General features: G+C 30.8%; 1 protein-coding gene across 1 annotated transcript; it reads left to right on the top strand.

Annotated features, from left to right (window-relative positions):
• Positions 1-5786: 5786 nt before the first annotated feature.
• Positions 5787-8458, top strand: LOC111613395 (the record flags this gene model as incomplete). Its single annotated transcript, XM_023354741.1, has 3 exons — positions 5787-6055; positions 7125-7264; positions 8282-8458. Coding segments are annotated over 3 exons (586 nt in total), but the record flags the coding sequence as incomplete, so codon positions are not given.
• Positions 8459-9569: the final 1111 nt, after the last annotated feature.

Here is a 9569-nt window from a genome sequence, read left to right as displayed (position 1 = left end):
AATAAACTAGAATCTGTAAAAGCCATCTTATTAACAGAGTATTAATTTACTTAAATTAACAGTAATTACATCCATTAAGTGTTTGAAATAAATTATTGTGGAAGTTATAAAAAACAAAGAAAAGTTAATATCTTACCATTAAAATTGTTAGCCTATTGTTCACTCATTATTATCACAATTTTATAATTGTTATAATAAAATATGTTTTGACCAACACGAGCAGCCATCTTGTAAATCGTACGACGAGACAAAACAAATAACTTTGCTAGTAGAAGTATAGCATAGATAAAAGAAGCTGACTAAATTAGCGAAAATTCTAGCGGTGGGAGTAGTCAAGCTGTGATTAGAAAGGAGTTTAACAGTAACTAGAATTAGCAAGAATTCTGCGTTACTGAACACGGCCCTGTTCTCAAGGTAAACCGGTTTAAACACTAGACTGCCCGATGTCGAATAAAAAGTAACAATACCTGCAGCTATATCTTTTTAACTAAAAGCATTTATTTAAAATTTTTAAAGTATCTTTCTATAAAAATGTGTTTTGAAGAAATATTTATTTCGCGCAATTAGGATTGTCTTTTAAATACAAATAAATATTTCTTATGAAAAAATATAAAAACACGACCTTTTTCAACGCAAATTCCATACAAAAATGGTACTTAAAAAGTCAATTTTGTTCTCTTGTAAGTAGCGAAGTAAATAATTTCGTTGGTGGATATTTTAACTTTTTATCATAACAATGGTTTCGTGTGCAAGCAGTGGCAACTGCGTGATTATTAATTCAACAATATAAGCTAGTTTTAAAAGAAGATAAAAATACTAAAAGCTTCATAAACCATTCCGTTGAATGGTTTATGAAGCTTTAAGAAGTAGAGAAACACAGAATGGATTCCACAATCAAGAACACTATCTAGATGGCCAAGCATGTGATACACAGAAGAATAAAACAAGAAATTGAGAGTGAAGTGGATGCAGAAAACACGGGATAGAAGTCGTTGAAGACCATATGTCTTGCAGTGGACAATAACGGTTGATGACAAAGATTAATGTTAACTTAAAAATATATAACGTATATAATTTTGATGTTTTCGATATATAAGTCTTTAAATGAAATTAAATGCCTTATTTATAATAAACATATAAAGAGCTATACTCATGTTTAATATGTAAACTAATAATCCTAGTATAAATGGTCTTTCGTATCCTGGAAATTGAAAACAATACCTAAAACAGTAGACTATATTACAAAGCTATATTGACAATCAGTACGAGTTTCTAAATATAATTTCTACAAATCATATTTCGGAAATATTAAATTTTTATTCAGGTAATATTCCTTTTATATTTCCTATATATTAAAATTAACTTATTATCATAATCTATCGTGAAATTTATTAATTGCAGACACTATTGTTTTATTTCTTATACGTTTTAGTTTACTAAAATTTCTTTAAACTCCTTTGAATATATACACTTTTTGTCATAATTTCAAGTTTGTTGATCTGAAATTTTGAATGAAAGAAAATAACAAGTTTAGAGATTGTTTTCGATTTCGCTGTTATAAAAGAAACATTCCACCATTTCTGTTCACATGCGACATGCAATGTAATCATTCAAACTGAAATCAACATTCTGCAAGTTAGATTATTTTTAATTTCTCCATGGACTCGTCATCTCCAAACACTTTACAAACTCCAAAACATACCAGTAAATCAACGAAAACCATCAATAATTTCCTATCGATAAATGTAGAGGAAGGCAACAGTACATCTGTAGAATGTAAAGTGACCCTTTTGTAAAATATGCTGACACTGAAAAAGACACAATAAATCCTTCTCATTAATCCTCTGAATGTTCACATTTAAATCGAAATAATTTAACAGAACTTTTCTCATTATGGGGCTTGGACAAGTACAGATAATGTGGGAGACTCTACGAACAGAAAACTACTGCTTTGGTAATATTCCTGATTATTATACAATGAAACTCTAATTCCATTGAAAAAAAATTTTTTGATATCAAGTCTCTTCTGGTAATTTACTTTTTTTGTGCGGCTCTACAACACAATTATTGTTAGTTGGAAGATTGTATAACAGTGAGAGAGTACAGCATATTTTAAAAATTTGATACTGATAATAATCAGATGTTTGGGACATAGCATCGTTATCTCATCAAATGTAACCTTTTGTCTGTAGACGTTGCTTTGTAATCCGTCACTGCTCGTATCTTCCTTGGCACGACTGCAGCAATTTATTCCATATATCTTTCCCTCTATAAGCCCATATCCAGAAGATCCTCAATTTTCCGAAGCATTTTTCTTATTTGTGGATTTCAATGGCAAAAGTATAAATAATTCAAATAATTTCTTGCCTGTGATAAATAACAAAGCATTGTGCAGCACAAACATTACGTGGTTCAGAGAAGTAACGAGACTTCTTTTCTTTTATTTACTGTGTCTTCTTTGCAATATACTGCAGTATGCCTCTTGCTGTCGATTGATTTTGCTATTGGTGGAATAAATTTAGTAACGTGTCTTTCTATCAGTCGTTCGGTTGAGTAAGTTTTTCGTTCACCTCATTTATTTATCATTGTATTAATAGGAGAAAGTAGTATCAATGTGTCGATAAGACTTTAAATACTAAATAATTTTTCTCACTACATTCTTCGTAAGTATTGTACTGTACTGTACTGTACATACCAATGTATTTTTTCGTGCTATTTCATTATAGTTACTTGTCAACCTTTTACAGCCACAAATTAGCGGTTTCGTTTACCGATTTTTCAGTGCTCTTTCTTTGCTATTCAATCGAATAGTTCAGTAGATGCATGTCTTACGCTATATGAGAAAAGCCGCGAGGTTGTGGAATATATGATATTACAAATACAGTAGTTGGCTGTGAGACAATATTCTTTGTCCAAAAGTGGCTCAATTACTGACAGTAATATTTATGACATTTTATATATTTGTAGCTGAAAACGGTACCTTTTCCTGTATAAATCATCGTTGAAAATAGGTAACCACTGTGACATCTGTAAAGTTTTATAGATCAGTTTCTAATCTTAACACGTTTCAGGGGCATGAATGGCACTTTACTGCTCTTAGGTTCGCTGTCATTCACTTCTCTGTATAGTAACGATCTGCTCAGAAATCTTTCGAGACAGAAAGAATTCTGCCTGAAGAGATCTCAATATTAGTCCGTGTGTTTCCAGCCTAAATCGCGCAATTCCCTAATTTTGACACTCGGATTTCCAGAATTCTCATTGTCGAAATCGTTGAAACTACTCACATGAGTGACGAACTTTATGGATATTTGATACTCTTATGGATTCTACTATGCAAGATCATAGCGTGGCATGGCCTAGATCAGTGTTCCGCAATCTTTTTCTACTTTCGGCACACCCATGACTCAACACGGTACACCAAAATGTTATTCCCCTCAAAAACGTATGATATGATACTATTAATAGAATTACGTAATGCCACTAACCTATTATTATTGTTATTAAACAGACATCAACACCTGTGAGCAATTTTTTTTTACATATAATTTCTTAGAATACATAAAAATGCGTGGCTTGTAATAAAGAATAAACAAATATCATCTTATTTCATCAGTGCTGCGGCAGAGAATGAAATATAAGCGTAAGAAACACAACAACTGTGATAAAAATATATAAATAAAATTTGAAATTAACAGAATATGTAAAAGTTCAGGTCACACCTTTCACCGTGTGACGGCACACCCGTTGCGGAATACTGGCCTAGATGATTATGAAGAACAATAACCGGAATATCTAATCAAATTTACACTATAATTATAAATTGTTCATATAGAGCAAACATAAAAATACTTCATTATAATTTATCGACTATAAAAATAATTTAACAAACATTTTAAAATTCGTCTAAAGGTATTTTACTCCGTCTTAACTTTTTATTTGCTACAGGAAACAGCAAAATATAAATTACATATAACCACATTAATTTCTCGATTAAATAAAAATATGTTCGTACAAAATATAGAAATTATCATCAAATTACCATTATGAAAATTAAGTAATAATTTTTCGACACAGTAATTACACTTCATCATGAGATTTGATGACGAAAAAAAAAAAACATAAAGGAGCTTAATTAAAACACATTGCAAAGGATTTAAATCCCGCCATAATTAAAAAATGTACAAAATAATATTGTTAGCAAAGTAAATATTAATCAATTTAAATTAAAATATCTTAGTTAATTGCAACTACCTTTTAGAGAATTCTTTAANTATAGAGCAAACATAAAAATACTTCATTATAATTTAACGACTATAAAAATAATTTAACAAACATTTTAAAATTCGTCTAAAGGTATTTTACTCCGTCTTAACTTTATATTTGCTACAGGAAACAGCGAAATATAAATTACATATAACCACATTAATTTCTCGATTAAATAAAAATATGTTCGTATAAAATATAGAAATTATCTTCAAATTACCATTATGAAAATTAAGTAATAATTTCGACACAGTAATTACACTTCAACATGAGATTTGATGACGAAAAAAAACATAAAGGAGCTTAATTAAAACACGTTGCAAAGGATTTAAATCCCGCCATAATTAAGTAATGTACAAAATAATATTGTTAGCAAAGTAAATATTAATCAATTTAAATTAAAATATCTTAGTTAATTGCAACTACCTTTTAGAGAATTCTTTAAATACAATTTACTTAGTAACGATGATAACGGGAATGTCTTCAAAATCAAATATAATTTGTGAAATATTTTGACTTAATAAAGATTTTAATAGAAAAAACATGTAGTTTTAGGTTGTTATTCGTATTATTCGTTCTATTTATCAAGTTCTGAAACATAAACATGAATATTGATCAAAAATAAGTGGTGTGGAGACGTGTATTTGAATATTCCTCTTTACTTATTAATATGGATTACTGATATTATTTTATTTACATAATATTGCGTATGTTATGTTACAGAATGTTCAATCGGAATTTAAATATGATCTTTTTATTCGTTATAATTCTTTGTTGGAGTGGAAAAGCAGAAGAGAGTGAAAATAAACCGAGTGAGTTAAAAATACAGTTTATTAATGAAAAATGATAATTATTTTTGATTATTTAATGATATTTGCAGGAATTGTACGAAGAATGATTGGTGGTAAGCGAGTTGAAATTGAGGATTATCCATACATGGTAAACTAAATTCTTTTTTAGTTATGACTTTTTTCCCATCTTTGAGCACCACTTAATCATCAATTAATCATACTTATAATGGGTTCGACCGTGCCAACAATTGGAGGGCTGAATAATGAAAAAGCGGACTCAAAATATCTGATGTCACTCCTGGAAATAATTCTCTGTTAATTCCTCCGAAATAAATTCACCCAGAGATGTGGGTTTACTTTTTAACTTCTTCATCCTTTTAGCTATCGAACAAAATTTTAATAACCATATTCTATATATCAAACTGTATACGAAATAAAGTAAATAACATTTTTATTTTAGATAGCCATTTTCTCTCAAAGTAAACAAGAAGGCTTTTCTGGCAATTTTCTAGGAACATTCTCATTGATAACATCGAGAACTGCACTAGGAGCTGCTCATGTTATAACTAAGTATGCATTGTACAATTTATTAAAACGAATGAGCAATGCTTTTAAAAATTTGAAGCAATTTAAACTTATAAATACTATACAAAAATAAAATGTACCTATTTACAATACGATATATTTTAGTAAAACAATCTTATGTGTCATTGCAATCTTTATATATTATAGTTTCACAGTTGAAGGATTGTACGGGACAGTAGGACACAAAGATAAATATTTTGGAAAGAAGGTGTATTTTACCGAAAAAGTTCAACATCCGGACTTTGTTGGAGACTTCTTTCATTGCGATATTGCACTCTTAATAATAAAAGAAATCGTTTCTAAAGTCGCCACTTCTATTCTTACTTCATTTGTACATCCAATCGCGCTACCGCACAAAAATAGAGATTGCAATTCATCTAGAACATTGATAATTGGATGGGGAAAAACTGGAACAAGTAAGTACACATTGAATTTTAAGTAATATTTAAAAATTTAAGATATATTGATGAAAAAAAAGAGAAAACATGTGGAGTTTCACTCATTCTTTGGATTTCCAAAAAAACTATTATGAAAATATATATGATAACAAGAAATTATTTATTGCGACATCGTCACATGCCGGGATGAAATTTTTAATCATATTTTTTAATTTATTAAACTTAAAATATATGCTATCGATTTCAAATTAGTGGTGGCTTGCCCCTGTACTCCATACTTTTCCTTTAAAATCCAAGTCGTGCCGGTCATCTATGTAACTTATTTCATGAGGAAAACTTTGAATGGATCTAATGGCTTTTCGGTGGAAACCGGACGTTCTTATATAATTATTCGGGGCTTACTGCCATTAAGCTTTCCACATTTGGTCTTGGCTTTCATCTATCTAACTCCGTTCTCGAGATTAAAGGTTAGACGAACGACAGAGAGAATGTACAGATATGCATTATTCTAGTAGCCTTATATTTGACTTCATTTTCCTTCCTATCATTGAAGTAAACTTTGTTGAAGAAGGTAATTAAACTATCTTCGGTTGTGCTTATGATTACCGTTACATATTAGACGATTTTAGAGACTATGCTTCTTCAAAATTAAGCGAAACTGTTTAAAAAAGTTCACCGGTTTCCAATAAATCTATCGAATATTGCTAGTAGATTTTAGTACATTTAATCCTACAAGCGTCGATTTTTTATACGTACAGTTCTAAGTATATATTCACTTAGCGCCACAACGGAAACAAGTGGGTAGTAGTGAATGGATCCCATCATAAACGAAGTAGATTCACTCAGGAAAATTTTTGTTATATTATATTGAACTTGGTCTTCCCATACAGAGAGAATAGAACTTTTATTCTTTCAGCTATTCGGTCTTCATTACATGTCCTTTGTTAGTGATTGAAAGTTATTTACAATATTTTTTGAGCGGCTAACAGTATATATTATATTTATTCTTTTTTTAAAATTGAACTGTATTGAATTATTTGTAAATTTAATAACGACTATATTATAATTGTAAATTTCATGTCTGAAGGTATGCAAGATACGACACATTATCTCCACGCGGCTGATGTCAATGTCATCAAAGTTAGCGACACTCCCTACAAAGGAAATCCGATATACGAGTCTAAATCAGTAATTCTCACACGTAAACGAGGTGTTTCCTTTATGACAGTAAGTACAAACCTGTATACATTATAAAATATTTTTCGGTTTATAGTTATTTTTCTGTTTTTTTTTTGTCGTCAGGACTATATTCATGTTTATTTGGATTGATGTTTCGTCTAGTTCCATTGTTTTCTCTTCATTTCCGTTACTACTTCCTTTTTCTGTTTTCATTCTTCAGTGGTTGACCAGGTAACACAAGAACTCATGTGTGTTCTTCAAAAGAAAAGACTCTGAATCCATCACGAGGATCCCGACCATCGATTGGTCCGTGTAGGATATATATATGTAAAATACAATGAATAAGAGGTGGTTTTAGCGGCGATTTTAGAAGTGTGAGGAATAGCGCAGATAGAACGACAACGATAGAGCATTCCTACTCAAGAGACAACGTGTTCTCCGACTATGGTATCGAGATACCGAGATGATCGAACTCTTAATTTCTGTTGTATTTCGCGATTTGGAAATCGGGATCAGTAATTACACTAGTAGTAATAACAACCTGATGGTATCGAAAATTTTGGCTAGAGAGGAGTTAGAAAAAGAAATGGAAAGTACTCCAGTGTGATTCACAGATTCTGTTTTTCTATCGGGACCACGTGAGCCAACACTCTTCTGCCCGACTTTGTAACTATTCGCTTTTGTTTTTTATTAGCTATGTCTCGTCTATTCACTGTTTCGCAGGATAAATTGGATATAGAGTCGAAATTTCTCCATTGTCGCAGCATTGTGTGTACCAATAATAACGTCCGTGTTTCGTATAGTGAAGTGCCTTGAAACTTAGTGGGTCGGTCCTAGCAATTAACTGTACTGATATATATATATAGAAGGCTTAATGATATGCATATTTATTTTGTTTATTAAAGTTTATAAAATATTTTCTCTGTATTTGTGATTCTGATTATCCAAATTATCAATGCGAACTTATAGTCTTTCATTTATTGTGTTTTCGTTGTTATGATTTTCCATTCACGTTCCTGCGGCTTGTGCTACAAGCATTATTATATGTAATCTTTTTAATTTTAGGGTGATTCTGGTGGTCCTCTTATATCCCTAGAAAATAGCAATACACCCGTAGTGATTGGTGTTTCAACTGCAGGTGAGAAGAAACCCGGTGGTGTCAACTTTCACCTTTCGACAATTTATTTTATTGATTTCATAACACGCAACAGCGTGGGAGATTTACTTTTGTGTAATTGTTAATAATTTAAAGCAATTTACAATTACATTTTACTTGTAACTACAAATTCTCTCGATTGTGTTTTAAGATAAAATATTTTTTACGAGCACGAAAATCTTTTTATAGATAATATTTATAATAAATAATAAAACATAGAAGAATTGCGAAAGAAGTTGCTGTAAACAACATCTAGTTAAAGCGTACTCTATTGATAACTAGCTGTTACACGCAACTTCGTCCGCGAAGGTTTTGCAAGCAAACCCCATTTACATTCAATATTTCAATAACCATAGTAATTGTCATATAACTCCTACCGCTGAAGAGAATTGCCGAGAATCAAACGAACTATCTTCAATTTGATCAATTTTCTGGAACGTTTACAATCGTTCTATAATCGAACCAATATGCAATAATAAATTTGAATTTAAAACGGATCGAACATTTTTAATTAAAATCAAACCATAAAAATATTTACAACAATGTCTGAAATGTTATCAATTTAATACACCTAAGTACTCAATGAAGACTAAACGTAGTTGAAAACAAAAAATCGTATCTAAAATAGTACAGTAGAAGCCGTTTTTCGGGTTAAACCTTAATGCTCTACCTCTCCCCCCGCGGGAAAATTTTGAAAAATCCTTTCTTAAAGTGAATTCCCATGGCATACACTACTAAAACGCATATAAAAATAAAAAATCGCATTTAAAATAATACAGTAGAAGCCATTTTTCCATTAACACTTAATGCTCTCCCTCTCCCCCTACTTGGGAATTTCGAAAAACCCTTCTTAGTGTGCGTTTTCATGACGTACCCTAACTGTGTACCAAATTTCACCTCTCTAGGTCCAGTAGTTTGCTCTGGGCGATGATGAATCAGTCAGTGAGTCAGTCAGTTAGGACAAGCAATTTTATATATACAGATTAATACCAATTGCATCATTTTTAATTGTAAGGTTAGGAGAGAAGGCCTAATCAGATGTATAAAAAAGAAAATGACCAGATTAGGTGAGATATAAACTGTTTTTAGTAATTGTTAGAAATTAATAAGTGATTCAGAATAGAATCAAATCATTCACAAGAAATCAACAGAGATTTTTTGTAATGAGTGAGCAAAACCCAAGATAATATTCATTTT

Source organism: Centruroides sculpturatus, unplaced genomic scaffold (genome assembly GCF_000671375.1).
Source record: "Centruroides sculpturatus isolate CEXI.00-Female unplaced genomic scaffold, Cexi_2.0 scaffold1717, whole genome shotgun sequence".
Classification (NCBI taxonomy): domain Eukaryota; kingdom Metazoa; phylum Arthropoda; class Arachnida; order Scorpiones; family Buthidae; genus Centruroides; species Centruroides sculpturatus.
Note: the sequence above shows the minus strand (reverse complement) of the source record. Positions and strands in the feature narration are given on the sequence as shown.